General features: G+C 39.1%; 2 protein-coding genes across 7 annotated transcripts; both read right to left on the minus strand.

Moving 5' to 3' along the window:
* LOC111259319 (ras-like protein) lies at window positions 1–4,159 on the minus strand. Of its 3 annotated transcripts, XM_022831260.2 has the most exons (8): window positions 3,822–4,159; window positions 3,103–3,443; window positions 2,516–2,536; window positions 1,886–1,966; window positions 1,037–1,185; window positions 746–857; window positions 349–451; window positions 1–164 (listed from the first exon to the last, which is right to left on the minus strand). In XM_022831260.2, the coding sequence occupies exons 2-8, from the start codon at window positions 3,308–3,310 to the stop codon at window positions 113–115; spliced, it is 726 nt and encodes a 241-aa protein (XP_022686995.1). In that variant the 5' UTR covers window positions 3,311–3,443; window positions 3,822–4,159; the 3' UTR covers window positions 1–112. The 3 variants fall into 3 exon arrangements, with proteins under 3 accessions (XP_022686995.1, XP_022686996.1, XP_022686997.2); XM_022831261.2 differs by lacking the exon at window positions 2,516–2,536; XM_022831262.2 differs by lacking the exons at window positions 2,516–2,536; window positions 3,103–3,443; window positions 3,822–4,159 and adding an exon at window positions 2,058–2,135.
* Window positions 4,160–5,438: 1,279 nt separating this feature from the next.
* LOC111259317 (uncharacterized) lies at window positions 5,439–15,859 on the minus strand. Of its 4 annotated transcripts, none has more exons than XM_022831252.2 (10): window positions 15,614–15,859; window positions 14,673–14,784; window positions 13,790–13,916; window positions 12,275–12,433; window positions 10,422–10,557; window positions 9,594–9,789; window positions 8,350–8,619; window positions 7,636–7,914; window positions 6,685–6,873; window positions 5,439–6,022 (listed from the first exon to the last, which is right to left on the minus strand). In XM_022831252.2, the coding sequence occupies exons 2-9, from the start codon at window positions 14,748–14,750 to the stop codon at window positions 6,685–6,687; spliced, it is 1,434 nt and encodes a 477-aa protein (XP_022686987.1). In that variant the 5' UTR covers window positions 14,751–14,784; window positions 15,614–15,859; the 3' UTR covers window positions 5,439–6,022. The 4 variants fall into 4 exon arrangements, 3 of the variants coding, with proteins under 3 accessions (XP_022686987.1, XP_022686989.1, XP_022686992.1); XM_022831254.2 differs by lacking the exon at window positions 15,614–15,859 and adding an exon at window positions 15,317–15,393; XM_022831257.2 differs by lacking the exon at window positions 15,614–15,859 and adding an exon at window positions 14,875–15,064 and having other exon boundaries at window positions 14,673–14,766.
* Window positions 15,860–18,125: the final 2,266 nt, after the last annotated feature.

Here is an 18,125-nt window from a genome sequence, read left to right on the forward strand (position 1 = left end):
TAAAATAAAATATTATTTGATTTATTTAATTGAATAAATTTAAATTTTAGGGCAAGTTCTGCATCCCTTTGTTTCGTTTGCTGTCTCTCCTGGCCTAACTCGTTGGCCTAAATTACTGAACCATGCACGATTTACGTTTCGCGAGATTTCGCATCACCGAAAACCTGTAAGAGATTAGCAAGTAATTCAGCAAAAAATACATTTTTACCGAATTGGTTAATCCCTTAGCCAAAGAAAATGTTGTCAATATTTTTTATAATTATCGTGTTAGTAAATAAATGGAGATTTGGTGGTGAGCGAAGCCAGCGTAGGATGTTATAAATTAAAGAATGTAAATGAAAAAGTTACCTCCTTTGACCGACATAAGCACCTCTGAAGACAGGTGGCATCGACTGTCGTCGTAACCCCCGACGCGGGCTGACTACATTTGCGCTTCCTACGCCCCACACTTCTGTCGATGCACCGAATGGTTATTTGTGTTGGAAAACATATTGTAAACACTTATATTTGCCCATGTTTAAATATTCGTATTTCGTTATTGAAGTTCATCACTAATAACGATGATGAACAATGGCATGTGAAGAAGACTTAAAAGACACGAGGGATTTTAGCTTCATAATTTTACCGTGGTATTTGATAATTTTTATGTATTAGATAATCGATTAGTTGACTGCCATAAGAGTGGATTCATCATAATTTGTGATAAAATACTTATTAATATCGTTAAATGAACGATCCTACTGACCAGATATTTGTTCGAGTATGCAAGCAACATGGTCTCCGGTTCGAGCGGAACAGTTTACAAACGGTAGCTCCCAATCGCAGCTCACGAGGCTTTCAGCCAGCTCAAGCTGGATCTGTGAACAGCGCTTAAAATGAGTCCTTTCATTTTCTGCTGTCAATGCTATTATGCACAAAGCAGCTAACAAAACACTTGAATACAGCCTTGAAGCTGGTCCAGCCCTTATAACAATAACAGAGGGCTATTTTTGAGGGCATCTAAAGCTAAAAAAGCTAAGGTATCTGTACTACTTACAGTACATTTATTCGAGGGCAGATCCGACTTGTTACCAACGACTAAAATAAAAGCGTTCGGATGAACGGCGCGCACTGAGTCTCGCAGAAGTGCAATCTCGTCGAGTGATGAAGGTTGATCGAATGAGAATACCAGTACAAAGCCTTCACCTAATAACCAATAATAATAAATAATAACTTGCCATAAATAATGCCAAATGATCATCCGTCAGCTGACGCGATATATATCTCAGTAAGAGGAAGAAAACTATGATAATTACAATGTTAACGCATAGACTGGTTAAAAGGTCATATTACTGTGAAAATTTCTAAAACGTAATTTAAACGGAATATACATATCAACCTCTCAAAGAAGCACACATACATGTTGAAAAAGATTACCTAAAGATTACCGCATACCAATTTTGTTTGTTAGCGCGTAACGCAAACGAACTGTAAATGTATGTTTGGGGTTTTATATCCGGTGCTAGCATTGGTTACTGCTTTAGACGGCTCGCGCTTAAGAATCGCAGCTAAGAGTCCGACCCACCACGTGTCCTTAGGCGAAATGGACAAGCTCATTATTACTGCGCCACCAACAAAGAGACAAACTAAGGCGTTGGATTCTGGGCGTCATATGGTTAGATGCGTCATTCATATTTCTCCATTTACACTTCAACTAATTACAACATGAATGGCTTGCTTCGCTCTTATGGAAAATCTCCATTCGATCAAAGAGGCAATTTCCCGCCAAACGATTTTTTCAAATAGTCATTTGTATGCGAAATCTTAGCTCGCCACGTAGTTACACTTGACTACCGTCAATATCATTACGTTCCCTAGTCATGATACATCTGTAACGAAAAGTTACCTTTCTGAAGCGCCAGCTCCCTCATTGCGGGGAACTCCGGTGAACCAGATGTGTCGATAATGTCCAGATTTAGCACTAGTTCTGGAATACAATGATACAGGAAGAAGTAATGTAAAATACACAATTTAGCTCGGAAAACGCATTTTTGATTTTCAGAACACAAGATGCTTACTATGACCATCGACCATAAAGAATCGATATACATATTTATTTTGAACTTGTGCTACCACACGGCTCTTTGTGTGTTTAGCTACGCAGGTGAGAGCCATTCACAGACATGGTTGCTCCACACACAACATAAATACGGCATGTCTAGATCTATAAATATAGGAGAATACGCTTGAGTTAAATCGATAGCATAGTGTAATGTAATATGATGAAAATCGATATCCAATGAAGATACAACACGTTTTATAGTTCGTGCACCTCACTGTAGCTTTATTTTTCCTTTCGAGTCATGAAAATCGAATTGAAATAGAGGTACTTGCTCATGTCATTGATCAAATCATTAACAATACCCAGTGGTCATTTTGTAAGTTTGAGCCCTGTGGCAGAAATTCTTTCTGAACGTGTTTTCTACTACAGACAACTTTTTTCGTGTTTGTATGGGAAGCGCTGCGTTTTAGATACCAGTTCGTGTATCACCGTCATCTGAAAATAGGCGAAAGAGTGCAGAAAATTAATACTGGCATACACTTACCTATTTGTTTTAGTAAGCACAGAATTAACATGCGAAACCTCCGAAAATTTTGAGATTTTGGTGGCGCCCGTAACTTATGAACTTTGCTTCTAAAATTGTAAGGCAAGCTTTTCAAACAAATTTCCTGTTTAGACTGGGAATATTCAGCAACTTGAATGCTTATTGAATAATAGTAACTACCTTGGGATGCTTGCTTTAGTACGCAATTGAGCTGCACCTCAAACTCCACGTCAGAACGATACGACGTTTCGCGGCCGATAGAAGAACTACCAATTTTTTTTTATTAACGTAAATTTTACAGAAGTTCACAACTGTAAACGCACCCTCGGGGCAAATTTTATGATGAATTAAGACCTTCTGTGACCAGATCAGGGTGGGCTAAATGAATGAATTCCGCATGATGAATTCGTCATCCAAAAGACCGTCTATACCATCCCAACGGCAGTGCGCTTATATATCAGTATTGTATTTAAGGGCGACTTTAATACTTGTATACGAAAAAAGATATCAAACGTACCTTGGACTCGAAGTACCTTCCTATGAGACTCTTCAAGTGTGGGTCTATAGATGGGATCAAATACATTATATAGAATGCGGCGTATCAGCGAGGTTTTTCCCACACCTGAAGGTCCAAGTAGTACTAAGCGATGAAATCGTTCTTCGTTCGATATGGGGACGGTTAAGCTGCACTTTGGTATATAGTTCATTTTCTGCGGCTCATCCATTTGTCCTTCACTTTTTTAGAAGCTCTCACAGTTCCTCACAGTTCTATCCGAATGTCTACAGTGATCCAATTTAGGCTGAAGATGGAGCTTCCATTACAAGTACAGTCTTTCTTGAAAGATTTCCAGCTCAGATCTTAAAACGAAGAAGGAGCCTCGAGATTTTATTTTTTTTCTCGATAAATAAAGCATCCTTTAATATTGCATTAATAGCTTATGTATAAAGAGGGAACTAGACATAAAGTAAGCTATAAAATATTATAGCCGAATTTATGACGATTTGTTCGTTACTTTTTTCAAGGTGTGTCAGCCATGGCAATACAGCTCAACTTTCTACAACGCTACAATAAAATAATCAGTCCCTCGTTAAGTCGATTAAAAGAAAGGACATGTAGCGCTAGTTTGACTTGTCACGCAAAACGTCTAGCCATAGTCCATTATGCAAGCATTGAGTGTTGTTCGTTCTAGAGCCTAGAGATTTTTGTGGTAAGGCGTCCCGGCGAATGCAACTCACAGCTGTCGATTCTCACGATCCGTTGGCCTGTTTAGTTGACGTTCCCAGTAGCAGCTTGGAGCTGTTTTAGCGCGTTACGCTGCCATCCATCGTCTAGCCGATCTTTCAATGGCTCAATATGTCCGTTTGCGACACCACGTCTGCTACCATCTACCTGTATCTGTAGGTACCCTAAGCGGTGACGGAAGAGGCGGTGGTAGTCGAGTGAGGATTGATCAACTTCACATGTAGGCGGATCGTTAAATTCAAACCTGTAGTAAGCTCCCGTTAGTAGGGAGCAACGTAGTCATGGTCGCCAGTGCGACTCTGGGTTGACCTGCATCATTGCATTGCCGCCAAGATGTTTCGCAAGCTTGTCCCACTCTTCGTCATACGCAACTCGATAGAAACAGCTAATTTATCCTAGAAGCAACTATAGCATAAATATGCGGAGTTGAAATAATTCGATCAGACGATTATGCATCAGCCAGATTTGGGTGTATTTACATTCGGAGATACAGTCCCGCATGGCGGGAACGGGCTGACTTTGTTAACACAAGTAATTCACGCTTTCTAATTTTGTTGTCGGGGTTATTTGGACGACGAAGGACTACGAATCAGAAATCCGGTCTGTAAAATTGACGGGACCGACACGATCTGATTTAACACCCGCTCGTTATACGGGCGCCCTTTTAATCTCTTGCGGAACTGTTATTATTAGCTACATTCGATGTGATAGTAAATCCTAGCCGCAATTAAAGTATCCAGCTTTAGGGCCATATCAAAGGCAAGTTTCGAGTAATGGAATTTCCTCGAACATGCCGCGTTCACAGTTTTCCCCATCGATGGCTTAAATATGACAATCGGATATGAAGAAAGGGACATCTTTCGCTAACATTCACCATCCGTACACCTTCTGCTGAATGCGTCCCATAACACTTAATCTATATAATGCAAACTTAAAATCACAGTCAAACACGTTTAATTCAGAGATATATTTACGTTTTTTTGAAGTTATTTTTACTAAATTAAATGAACCGTGAATCGTTTGATTTGAACAACAAGGCTGAAAAATCTGAAATTTCTAATTGTGGCGTAAAACAGGATCTGTTGAGCAGATGCGGCTTTACCGACAACAAAAAACAAAGGCGTCTATTTAACTGCTGTTCGTAGCGTAAGGGCTACTAATTGTATATATTCTCTCGTTGCGATCGAGTCAACGAAAGTTCCTGGATACGAGCACGTTTACGTAACTAATACGACAAAAAAAAGGTATGACAAAATACAGCTTCTAGGCGTAAAAAAATGCGATACAAACTACATTTTTGAAGTCAACATGTCTTGAAGATATAGAATAACTAATAACGATTGTATCTCATACATAAATACGTCTGCTTGATAGAAGAAAAAAGTTATTAATTCTTAAAAAAGCATTTAATTTCAATGTGGATTTGCGAATTTGCTTTATGTCTAAAGGGTATCTCTATTGAACTGTTCCAGTTCAACGATTTCAGCGTTACTGTACCTATTGTACGGCTGTTCTCCTATCAGTTCCCAAAAACACAATTGATTTACTTAGGAGTACAACGTTATTCATCTATCAGGTAGCAGAATTTTTTCTCATTTATATCTTTGTAGACTTTGAATGAATTCTTAAACAAATTTATTTATATAAAATTATATTTATTCAATGTCCAAGTAAATTCTTAACAACAGGTGGTACACGTTGATATACTTCGGTTCGATTTATATGACAAAATAAACAGCTGTGATTCTGATCGATGTACACCGTTGAAAATCCTTTTCAGTGATCTTATAGACAAATTTGTGTGGAGTAATTGTGACAGGAGGACTGTGCAAAAGGCCCTCCAGTGGGTTTGGAGATACGCCTGAGGCCAATGCATACATAAGAGCATGTGAAAATATTAAACGCGTTAGTTTTCTATTGAGAAGGTAGGTCGAACTTGCCCTGTCTATTTAGGGTCATTTCATTCAGGTATATAACCATGTATATATGAGCATTTTACGCCTTTATCGTGGCTCTCGCAGGGGTTCTTTGCATTGTAATGATGATGGCAACTTCTGCGGTGTCTTTATTTACATGATGTAGAACTGCTGCTTCTTACATGTTAACGTATCAGAAAGCCGACTGGCAAAGACGCACCTACAGCCTAATCAACGCAGCGCCTTCAACACATTGCTCGCACAATTAGCTATCACACCTAAAATAAGAGATACACACTTTTACTAAACAGTAACAATACTAAGCAAAAAACGTAAATTTTGCCTACCATGTTTTATGACCCTACGTCATTACAGTGTCAATGCATCCTCTAAAAATTAAGTAACGTTTTGCCTAATTAAGGTACTTCCATACCGGTTAAACGCTTACCCGGTATAAACGTTACAAATCTTGCCAATGATCCCTAAAATTGCCTCGCTTTGTTCACTGGAGAATCAGAATAGGGACATTTTCTAATCACTCTATTCTAATTCTTCAGTCGTTCGGCTAGTTTTAGAAGCTATTCGAGCAGACCGCTCACGCGCTAATAACGCCCTCTACATAACAAATAAATAAAGATCAAAATGATGCGTTCGAGCAATATGGCGTTGAATTTTTGTCGTTTTTATCATAATTGCACAATCATGCTACATCATAATCATCATCGAACAACATTTTTGCAATGAGAAGTAGCCAGTATCTGCTGTGGTCATACATGGCCATTATCTAGATACAGGTAAAATTGGTCGTCCCCACATGAAACAGAAAATACTAATGGGCTTGATTGTACTATCGTCGAAACCAATTTTAATTAATGATAAGCGTTTATGCCGCAATTCAAATTTTGATAATTGGAGAGTGCTGGAAACGTTAGGTACATACTCAGAGGACATTTGTGTTAGTTTTCTTAAAATATTTTATATAACGTCCGATAGTTTGTTTCGTTATAGCAGGGCATGGTACGCTTGTACTGATCACAGCCTCGATTACGTGCTCCCCTTGAGGCCAACTGCCGATTGAGATAACGAAGGCCATCACAGTGACGAGAAGAAATGTGCTCACAAGTACCACCTGTCATCAAACACAAGGAGGAACATAGACAGCGACATATTTAAGGCGCTTTTTTGTAAGATAGTAATAAGTTGTCAGTTAAGGCCAGCATATACAACAAGCCTATCATATGTTATATTACCGGTAATTGTTACTGCTCATACAGCATACGAATAGGTTTTTATGTAAAGGTATTCCTAAACTGTTGCTTAGGATGTATACCTTGAGTAACTTTACATTACTTTCTGCTGATTTTTCGTAATAGGCAAGAGCAGTTTTTACGCTGTTACTAGGGGCAACAAATATTGGCTGTGAAGGTTTTTCATTGCGAAGTTTTGAACAACGTTTCGGTCTGTACTTTTCCAAATACGTTTACTATAGAAATACTAAAACTATGTCTAAGCTGCCCGCATTCACATTCGGACAACTGGTAGTCTTAATTTTTCTAAGCTTTTCCCAAAAAAACGCGTATATCTATTCACATTTCAATTGTGGTAGTCATAAAGTAACTGAGAATACACTTTAACCTTAAACTATGATAGAACCTATCATTCGAGCATGCATATTTTCGAATTAATGCACGATTTTAAATTAATCTCATCGAAGCTTGTTTGTATATTACTAGTGTTTTTATTATTAGGCAATCTCACGGTAGGTTACATAGTTGTCAAACTCAGTTTTATGTACCTGGTTGTGATACCACGTTTTAATCGTTTAAGTGTTAGTCGTCTTCCCCTTAGGCAGATCTTGTAATGCTTAGAAAATTATCACTAGTCCACGAACCTTGGGGAAGATCTCGGGTGCAGTCTCAATCATTGGTCCCACGGCAAACGGTGGTACAAGTCCTCCGCAGTTCGACATGAATTTCAAAATCGACATGTGACTATGCGTGAGGCCATTAACGCGACTTACAAGAAATGACGTGCCAGCAGCGTAGACCGGTGCGCAAGCCGCTCCGAGAAGCACGGCTGTCATGTGTAGGGTTCGCTCCGAACCGCTGCCTGTTACGAAAAGCATCGAGGCAGTAGTAAGGAGCGCCAAGTCCGTGAGGATCCAAAATACCTTTAAAAGTAAAAGTTCACAAATGCAAAGCAAGTAACGTGAAACACTGCGTGCAGTTTTAACATTTCAGTCAATTGTATTTGGAAACTAAGGCACTGATGTTAAAATTCGGAATGATAATTCAGATTGGGAACGACGTGCACAAAGTCATCGGTTATTGTTTCTAACAAAATGCTGTCTATTATAAATTATCGTGTACGTCCATCTCGATGTAGCAATTTTACGCCGCTTATGCACTGGCAGAGGAGGGACCGTTGTTATTAACATAATTCTATAGCGTTATATTTAACGAAAGGTAAGTGCAAAACAATGCACAGCGCTTACTCTCTAATAGTCATATGAATCAGAATTGGCATAACACGGCATAGGACATGAGCAGGACATTTGTTATTGTTTGTCGCACATATATCATAGAATGACTGGAACATCTTTTACCTTCGGCTGCAACTTAGATGCTGGGTAAATGCAGATAAGTCGCGTAAATGTGAAACTAATGTAGAAAGTCGATATCAGCACTATACTGCGATCTTTCGAAATGCCCTGTAGGACTGCGTATATGGAAAAATAGCGGGAGAAGCACATTAGAATAACGAGGAAAATGAGACAGTGCACACCGACTAGAAACGACAGGAACATAGACAGCTTTCTGTTGCTTAAAGTCTCCTGATTGGCGCTTGAAAGCCCAGTAACGTCGCGCGAATCGTACTGAAAATTTCGTTTATTGACATAAAGAAAAATGGTTACTAAATTACTTTGCTAACGTCGATAGGTTTGTCACTAATGGCTTAATACCATTCACTATGATCGAGAAAATGGCTGAAACTCGTAACCTGTAAGAAATTCTTAAAATTTTATCGTTTGTTTACTTTAATTCAACCAAAAAGTCGAAACGACCGCGCTCGCCCTTCGAAATCACTTCACATTTACCAAATTATAGGAGTACCTACAAGGTAATTTTGTGTGTTTTGGAGAACACATAAGAAAAATTTTGCTACTCATTTTTTTGGCTCAGGCTTTTGGGCGACTTTCGAATTGCGATTGCAAGCTCGAGTGGCGGTTTTTTAAATTAACCAAATTTCGGCACTGTCTATACCGCAACTCCGGTACGTCTTGAGACAAATTTCCGTCCTGGCATATAGAGCGCTTACTTTTTCTTTCAGTGTCGGGTTTTACTATCAAAAATCTATCCGTATATTTTCTTTATTTGTTATCTATGCTAGCTTAATAAATAAAATCACGTATAGCTATAATTAGATAATGGTAATCGTCATGCGGTAGGTTTTCGTAAAAATTTTTAATCCGAGTACTGAATTATATTTTCCAAATACTTCTCAGCACTCTGGACAATTTGCCAAAATTCCTGAATCAATTTTAGGATCTAGCAGCTTTAGGACTTTGAAGATTAACTAAAAAGTGTACTTTTTATGTTATGACTGTATGTACTTTGGCGCTCTAACCAAGTTTTAGAATGGCTTAGATTCAAACTTTGTTTTTAGATTTTTTTGCACATACGACATATATATATATATATAATATATATATATATATCTGTTTCAAATTTAGGTTCACGTATTAAGTAGCTAAGAACCCTACGCGCATATATGCCTTCTTCTAACTTCTGAGGTCAACCTCAAACATTGTGATTTTTCAAGAACATGTGTATAATGTATAAATTTAACCTTAGCAAGAGGATCAATAGAGGTCTCATCATCGGAGTTTGATCGGCGATGTCGAACATCACGAGGATCAATGCGATAGCTAATGGAGAGTGATACAGCCAAGGCAACTGCAAATAGCCCGACGAGAACGTAAGCCACATGAATCCGAGATTCACTAGTTGTCATAGTCATAGCTTGAGTCGTTCCTGTCAAATGACTAAATTGGAAATATGAACAAGTGTAAACTAAAAGGTAAATAAAACGAGGTTTGTCAAGTCGTAATCATGCCATTTCCGGTACTCGTTAAAATTAGGGAAATCAATATCTGTTTGTCTTTGTCACCTTATTTACCAATATATATATATATATATATATATATATATACGCGACAAGCAGAATGGAACGAAGACGGGGTGCAACAATTAGGTCACCATCCAATAATCAATTAGCTAAGCAGCAAAGAAAAATCTGAGCATTCGTCGTTATTGGTCCTACTTGAAATGATGATGAAACAAATGGCAAAAAACAGTACTTTTTTTTTGATTAAATCGTTCACTACACAGTTCTATATGTTACCTATTAGAATTGACATGAACAAAATTGATGGGTTGCATCTCTTGTGTAGTTGAATGAATCTGCTAGGATATAACTAGACAGACTTCACTTCTATGTAGTCGATTTCCTTATTAAATAGTAAGCCGAAATTGTTAGTAAAATGTTATTACTAACAACTGATTAGTTAGTATGTCGCGAAACGGAACTTCATCCCACACCGGTGCATGCATTTTATAATATATGTTTCAAATAGTTTAGGCCTTAGCAAGCATCTCGCGGTGTTTTGCTGCATACCTATGTGGATTCACGAAAGGTCGAACCAATACTGAGCCAAGCAGGCTACCTAGCCCAAACATGAGATGGTACGTTTGTAGCACCGCGGCACTACTTCTGCTCGTCGGGTAAAGGCCGACCAGCCAGACGTAAGTACCTGAGAACAAAGGCACATAGAGTTTACAAAATTACAAAAAAAAAAAAACAAAAAAAAAACAGTTTAGACGAAATTTCCAATTATGTGAATAGCAAATCGAGCCTAACGAAGAGCTCAATATTGTCACCTGTTTTTACGACTATTCTATAACACCGAGAAATTTGAAATATGTATTGTCCAACCAAATGCAGATACTGCTTCTTAAAATGAAAAACGATAACAACCAATGCATGATATCCCTAATGTTTATACCTGGCATAAATTATATCTGATTTGTATGCTTCATTATTTAAATATAAAACATGCTATTCTGTGTTGCTGTCGCGGAATTTCGTGATTCTATTGATGGCTCCCTAACAGGAAGAGTAATATGGGAAGCGTCAATGTTCTGCTTCAAAATAACTTTATTTCACAAAGGTGCGACATTTTGTGATCTTTTCAAGATGCAGTTGTACTCTTTGGAATGTTGAGACCGTTTGCAGCCGGGTCCCAATACGCTACTGTTTCAATTGATCTACAAATATCAGCTCCATTTTAAGATTACAGAGATAGCTCGTGTGTATTCGGCAAAGGATTTACTGCAAGGTTGCTAATCTGTGATTTAATAAAAATGGATTTCTTCTTCGATAATCTCATACGGTCGCATCAGGCGGATCATCGATCTTAGTCAGCTATAATTTGTGGTGTCTGTTAGTGCAGGTGCTATTCACAACAATCTTGTTGAGTCTTGGTTCGTCGATTATGGGTATACCGTTGACGGACGAACTCTGCAATAAGCAGCCAAGAAGGGGAAAATCATTTGGACTGCATGACAATGCTCGACACTGCACAGCAAGTATCACTGCGCTAGAAATGCAGGCGTTGCAATTAAAGGCTCCTTGTAATCCAGTATACTCATGAGGCATTGTTTCCATAGATTTATATTCTTTCGTAACTTTATATTGTAAACAAAGTATTCAAATTTCAGCATAATGTCGACATTGCCATTTAAAACTTCATAGACTCTACAGCAGCGGAAGAAAACACTCACCGTACAAATCATACGTAATAATGCCGTAGACAGAAAATAAAAGAAAAGAGCTCCAATGCTCATGAAGTGTTTGAAAAGTTGAGAGTCAATTACTTCACCTAATCATACAAAACGACCTAATCGAATAGGAATGTTCTTTGTCATAACTGGAGGATTTTTTAATATGTTATTGCCATCTAAGTGAACCGAACTCGGTGAGCAACGTATGTATTAGTGCTCTGTTTGTTTTTTGGATATTAAGCTTTTTTTCCTTTGACGGATCGCTTAGTTATACGTCAACATATTTACGGATACATGTCGGACTGCTTACGATTTATGCCACGAACGTTTGGGATGGTGTCGTCCGGATGCGCCCATGCTTGTAGGTGGCTATATACTTACGTATTCGCTATACGAATCTATATCCCTTACGTCTACTTTGGTTCTTCCCTTCATAGGAGCATACGTGGTTCACAGACTTAAGTTACTTCATGTAGATGTTTCCATCTAAAATACTTGATTTTTTTTTTTATTATTTTGTTGTTTCGGTGATTAGTTGTCATTTCAACATCGCATAAGCCTACCGAAGTAATACTAGATACCTGAACTTGAGCTATAGTATATTTAAACATGCAGGCCAAGAGGAGTTACTGTATACGAAAGAAAGTAGGTGCTACTCTGAAAAAAAGAAGTAAGTATGGTACGAACCGATTTCGAGAAATCCGCTAGCCAATCCAAAAATAAGTGACGTAAGATGGGCACAAGGCAATGAGCCTGTTAGCGGGAGAATAGCGTTTGAAAGGCCTTTAAGAAGAACGCCAGCGATAATCACTTTTTGAGCGTGCAGAAGTTCGTACAACCAACGCGCTGTTGCCGTGAAATATAAAATAAGAAATATGAACATGAATGTACGACTGCATACACGCACACAAACGAGTCGTTAAAATCGTATCATACTGTAGAATCGTACAATGTGTAGGGGACAAGTAGCTACTACACTCTCATTGGTTTGTAGACGAACGAAGGTCTCTCTGTTCCAACGCCTTTTTAATATTTCCTCATAAGTGTTAAAATGAAAACAAGCTCGAATCGATAATTACACAGAACAGCTATAGGATCTAGATTAACCAGTAGAAACTGAAGGACAGTTTTGCAGTCAAAGGTTTGATTGAAGTGCAAAGTCTTCTTATAGCATTGGAATTAATCTGTCTGCAAGAAGAAACGGCTATACGGCTGAAATCAGACAAGGAAACTGTTGCAAATAGTAACTAACGATGAGTACAACAGGCTTCGAACAGGGAAGATTCAGGCGTACATGTAAATTAGTTTGATATTCTTTTTTCTAATGTACTTATGACTAAAGTAGACTCGAACAGAGGCACACGAGAAACCTTAGGAACGTAAAGTTCTTCGTGTTGTTTATTGCTATTTCCATAATTTCACAAGTATACACAACGCTCATTTATGTCGCCTCGATCATGGACGATTTGTTTTCTGCGGATTCTGAAATTTACGATTATACGTTTATGCTGTGAAATATTCACAAAGTAGTGCCTCCCTGAGATCCTGAATAATAGGCACTTTTGAAAAAAAAGAGTCTCTTTAAGGTCCCAAATACCATTTAGAGAAAATCGACATTCAATCTACACGGCGTAATTTCCGCTATGAAAGAGTTAATAATGGGAGGCTCATAGGCCAAATAGCACACATGTATTATATTGTTTAGGAAACAGAATTTATTTCACAAAAGCAACACATACAAGAGGGAAACGATACGAGATTGTAGCTTCAACAAAGTTATTAGAAGTTAAAAGAAAATATTAAAGAAAAAAATATTAGGAGTTACAGTGGAAGCAGAACACAGTGTCAGCACTTTGCCAAGCACCCTCTTTAGAAATGTGGGTCTGGCTCATTTTTAGTTTAAGTTAGCTTGCACACAACAGATTAACAGACATTTGGTAAAGAAACGGTAACACTAAATGCTGGCTCACTTTATAAACACGCCACTTGAGCATTGAGTGGTAAATGTTAGAAAAACTTAGTAATAATAACAATTTAGTTGTGTAGAAAAAATTAATTTGTTCACACATTTAATAGTCAGACAGGTCAAGATTTTGGGATGCTGACTAAGCTACCTTTAGTAAGGTATATGATTTTGTCGTATGTCATCATGGATGTTTGCTACAAAAATTCTCAGGGCTCATAAGCAGAATAGAAAATTACCAGCAGCGCAGCCAATCAGAGCGCCGATGGTTGTGGTCGATGCAAGATAGGATACGTGCTCAATATCAGAGTGAAACAACTCAGCCAGATCAAGCATTGACGGACCAAACACCGATAGTACCAAGCCCTGCAATCGAATTAAACCACAAATACTATTATTACAGTTATTGAACTTTTGCAATAGAGAATCACCACATAAACATGGTTCCATATGATTATGCTCACACAAAGTTTATTACTTAACTTCAAAAGATGAAAGTTACCGCAACAGTTCTTAGGAACCAAAGATGCGGTCGTAGCGGATTGTTAGCTATTTTGTCGCAAAGCTGGACACTGCAAATTCGAGTCCGCCATAAGACCGATGCACCACATATCCTAGAAAGGCTATCTCTTTGTGTTAGTTATAAGTTTAGTCAGAAAAGAAGTATTATATATCACGGTAAGGTTTATTTACATGCTCGGTTTTCAAGCCAATTTATCATTCTAACGTGCGGGAACTTCTTGAAGCTGATTTTTTTCATCCCTCAAAAATAGCAGTAGGTTATTCAAACTTCTTTCCATTAATTTTTAGCAGGGAGTAGGCACAAATTTTATATAATTTTCCATAAGAAACTAACCAGAACCGTGCTTCACCGATATCTAGATAATTGTACATCGCTAGTCTAGGCAGGATGACCTCGAAATATTTACCCGGATACATGTTTATATTCACTTGCGATACTAACATATAAAATAGATTTCCTAGAAGTGATTTTGGCTAACGCGTTATAGGTCGCCAACGGACTCATCAATTAGACAACACAACTTTGATATAATCATGGAGATTAATCTCTACTGCCATTCTGTGCTGTCTTGAAATGGACAGGATATTTGTGACTCGTACCTGCAAGATAGCCATGCAAAAGATGTTGAACGTATGAAATATCCGAACCGGTCCACGAACGTTTGTTCCTTGTGCCATTTCGCTAACCTTAAAACTAATACAGATGCTGAAACTGAGCCAACAATTCGTCAAGCCACGTTATTACGTCTGAACGTCACCAATATTTTCACTCGTAGCCATTCTAAGTTCAATAAGCACTTACGATATTCATTTTTACCCTAAATTATTTCGCTCTTAGCAGCATCATTCAAATCCCATCTTTCAGGACTCGAGTCGAAAGGCACCGCCACTTCACTCTCGAGCAACTTCTTTGGCTGCGTGTAACAGAGGACAGACCTCTGTCGGTCGTATGTGTGTGTCTGGGGCGTGTATATCTGTGTGTGTATGTGTATATAGGTGCGTGCATATCTGTGTGTGTATGTGTTTGTGCATGCATGATTTGTGCTTCTGAGGACCCTATCACAAGAACAATAGAAACAGTTTTTGCCGCTGGCCTAAAACGTCAGCTGACAATTTAGCAAAAACTAACTAGGAGTTATGAGGGTTAAGGTAATCAAGCGTGATCGGCAATGGATCCAAATAATCCTAATAATTTGTGTGAGTGTCTTTCGCAGCTCGAACGTAATATGATGAAGGTTTTGGACCTTTGACTTTGATTAGAGCGGGCGTCAAGCTTGTCTCTTTGCCGGGTGCCCTCTCGACGATCCTGGGTTACGTCACACCCTTTTTTTTATTAGCAGTAGAACTGGAAGCGTCGAGTCGTAGATTTGAAAAACATGATTTAAGTATGTGCTTCATGACTGCTGCAACTGATTTGTTCACTTCACTGCGAAATAATATTAATATACAATAACACATTGGGACATGACGTGGCATCGTCAAAGCTATATTTGCGCAAGAGTCCTCAAGCAAGAAAATGAACATAAGGTAAGGTTAGGCACCTTTACCGCTAGTATCGTTTACACTAGCCCCAGCATAAATCCACTTAGCAACAGTCTGCACACGCATTTCTAGGGTCGCCATGATTTACCAACGGCGAACACATTATTTGAACGATACATCGTGAACAGTAGTTTACATGGGAACGATGGTACAGGCGACGTCCCAGCGCAAAATGGGTAGAATGCTTAGCCCGGATATACTGGAACGTCCGGCCCATTTCTGTCTTTCTCTCTTGCTGTGAGTGACAGTTATTGATAAGTGCTGGTAGATTCATCTCGCTCTGGAACGGTAAAACATCTATTGTAGCGCTGCTCTGGTGATCCCTTCGCTGTGTTCGCCGCCCTCAATCAGCCGCCCATAGGCTGCTGCTGCGTTGCTTGTTCCTGAAGTGGTAACCTGTTTGCCTATTGAGCCTAGATTCACGTGAGACGATATAGGTTTGTGAGCCTAGAAAGCGTTGAGAGATTTTTTTCCCATCAGTCGGGCTAGCTCCATGGAGCGACACTGGGAGGCTGAAAGCCTCCCCTTCTACAGTTACAGTCAGTACATTCCGCTATTACTACGACCTATTCTATCACAAGTCACATGATTTTAGCCTGCACATTATACCTGGCCAACTCTTTGCAACGTTGTCCTAAAGGATACTCCTGTGTCAAAAGTATAAGCAGCCATTTTTTTCTACCGAAAACTACATAGAGTTAGAGCTTGATAACCGGCCATAGTTTTGCAGGGTGTTCGTAGACGTAGAAAGCATTATTTCGAGCGCGTGGATCAAAACCTTGCAGATATTAATGCCTTAAATTTAGCGAACTTATTTTGACAACCCTCTGTAAAACATCGCAACAAAACTGTTTATTCTTGAAAACCTGTCGCAGAGTTCACATCACAAGTTCAAGTTAAACTTACTCGACAACCTATACATGTGGGCTTACTTAAAGTATATGTCTCGTTCTAAGTGGAACCGACGATTGATCTAAGAGTCCATTTATTCTAACTCGATATTACGTTGCAGCGACCCTAATAGCTACTAATCGAGTGACTCATCCGATACACCATTGAAGTGGCCGTTATTTCATCCTACTTCGAAACGGATAATCAGGCTTTTGTCACATGCTTTGATTGGTTTCCACGAGTCCTTTTTTCACATAACAGCTTTTTTTCCCAGACACGATTGTCCTAAGATTCGATAACAATAAGCATACTATTAGAATCATTATTTATAGCCCAGTGGGCATTGTACCTTTCATTTATACCCTGTTAACAATGGCTTCTTTCCCCATTCACCAGTGCCATTGACCCGGACATCTTGAAAATAATAACAGCCTTAATAACATAACGATGTCAAAGGATCGTTGTGGTTGTACGTTGCAACGAAGAAAGTTCACTATTAGCGTTGAGTAATTGGTCAAAATCGATAACGATCATATAACAATTGCAGAAAAAATTCAACCTATGTCTATAACGCAACGAGTATTTTGATGTCTAAAATATACGTAACCGACGAAAACCTATTACGAATAGAACGGTGCAGGTTTGTTTGTTGTAAGACTGCTTCAGTCGCTAACGAAAGGTGACAGTCGTGTAGGCCTAAGGCAACCCTGTTCGGCTCCCCTGCCAATACGGGGTTATATTTGAAACGATCTGGAAGCTGGGTCACTCGATGACGCCCTATAGCTAGCTAGTTAGCTTCTCTGTTTAACCAGGATTGCCATACTGCATAACGAAGGAAAAATCACGCTCATTCACTCTTCAAGAACGAAAATAGCTCTTGCCATATTTGATTTAGTCTTTGAACGCTCTGCTATGTAGCATTTTTTCATTCAGCAGCTTCTGCTCAGCGTGGCAGGCCACAGCATTCTCAGGTCACCGACAAATGTAGGTCAGTAGTAGCGCCTATATATACACATGTATGTGTATGTGTATTTCTTATCAATGCTGTCACTGAGCGAGAGCTATAGGGACAAACAGGTTTCTTGATTTTTTTTTTATCTCGGTTTCTTTTCTCATGATGGACGGACGGGTCGGCGGCTATTACGAGAGGGGAGTCGAGAGGTTACGAAATCAAGTATGGCCAGAAAAAGATAAAGACGAAACTTCTATTTTTTGTGTCCCAGAATATTTCTTCTCGGCGTTTGTTCTGAATAGTTCCGAGCATTTGGCAGCCCATGGTCTCTGCAGCTTCAGCCTTCTGCTCTCTCTTTTCTCCGCCCTCGCCCTTTATTGGTTGTGGTGGGATAGCATAGCCTATAGCCGGCGACCGTCACAAACCCTCCCTATCTGGCGGTGGAAAGATGAAGACGACGACAATAAGTACCTCGCCAAACTTAGCAGGTTCAACTCGCGTTTTGCTGGTTGCGAAGAAACAGTTGTGTTATGTAGCCTCTCGCCCGAAACGCGATAGTCACTTCATGGCACAGCTTCACATTCTCGCAATTGATCTATATACTCGATGTAATCCTTGGTTGCCCGACCAGTCTCGTTAACCATCATCGTTAACCTCAAGGAGCAGTG

Source organism: Varroa jacobsoni, unplaced genomic scaffold (genome assembly GCF_002532875.2).
Source record: "Varroa jacobsoni isolate VJ856 unplaced genomic scaffold, vjacob_1.0 scaffold_320, whole genome shotgun sequence".
NCBI classification, from domain to species: Eukaryota; Metazoa; Arthropoda; class Arachnida; order Mesostigmata; family Varroidae; genus Varroa; species Varroa jacobsoni.

What these genes read in the sequence shown, in the direction of transcription:
- LOC111259317 (XM_022831252.2), bottom strand. Translation starts at nt 14,750, where the DNA reads ATGGCACAAGGAACAAACGTTCGTGGACCGGTTCGGATATTTCATACG. An exon ending in CTATTGATCCTCTTGCTAAG is followed by an intron (nt 8,620 to 9,593) that starts GTTAAATTTATA and finishes CGAAATTTTCAG; the next exon opens with TACGATTCGCGCGACGTTAC. An exon ending in CATCTAAGTTGCAGCCGAAG is followed by an intron (nt 7,915 to 8,349) that starts GTAAAAGATGTT and finishes TTACTTTTAAAG; the next exon opens with GTATTTTGGATCCTCACGGA.
- LOC111259319 (XM_022831260.2), bottom strand. Translation starts at nt 3,310, where the DNA reads ATGGATGAGCCGCAGAAAATGAACTATATACCAAAGTGCAGCTTAACC. An exon ending in GAAGGTACTTCGAGTCCAAG is followed by an intron (nt 2,537 to 3,102) that starts GTACGTTTGATA and finishes GCCTATTTTCAG; the next exon opens with ATGACGGTGATACACGAACT. An exon ending in TGCCCTCGAATAAATGTACT is followed by an intron (nt 858 to 1,036) that starts GTAAGTAGTACA and finishes CGCTGTTCACAG; the next exon opens with ATCCAGCTTGAGCTGGCTGA.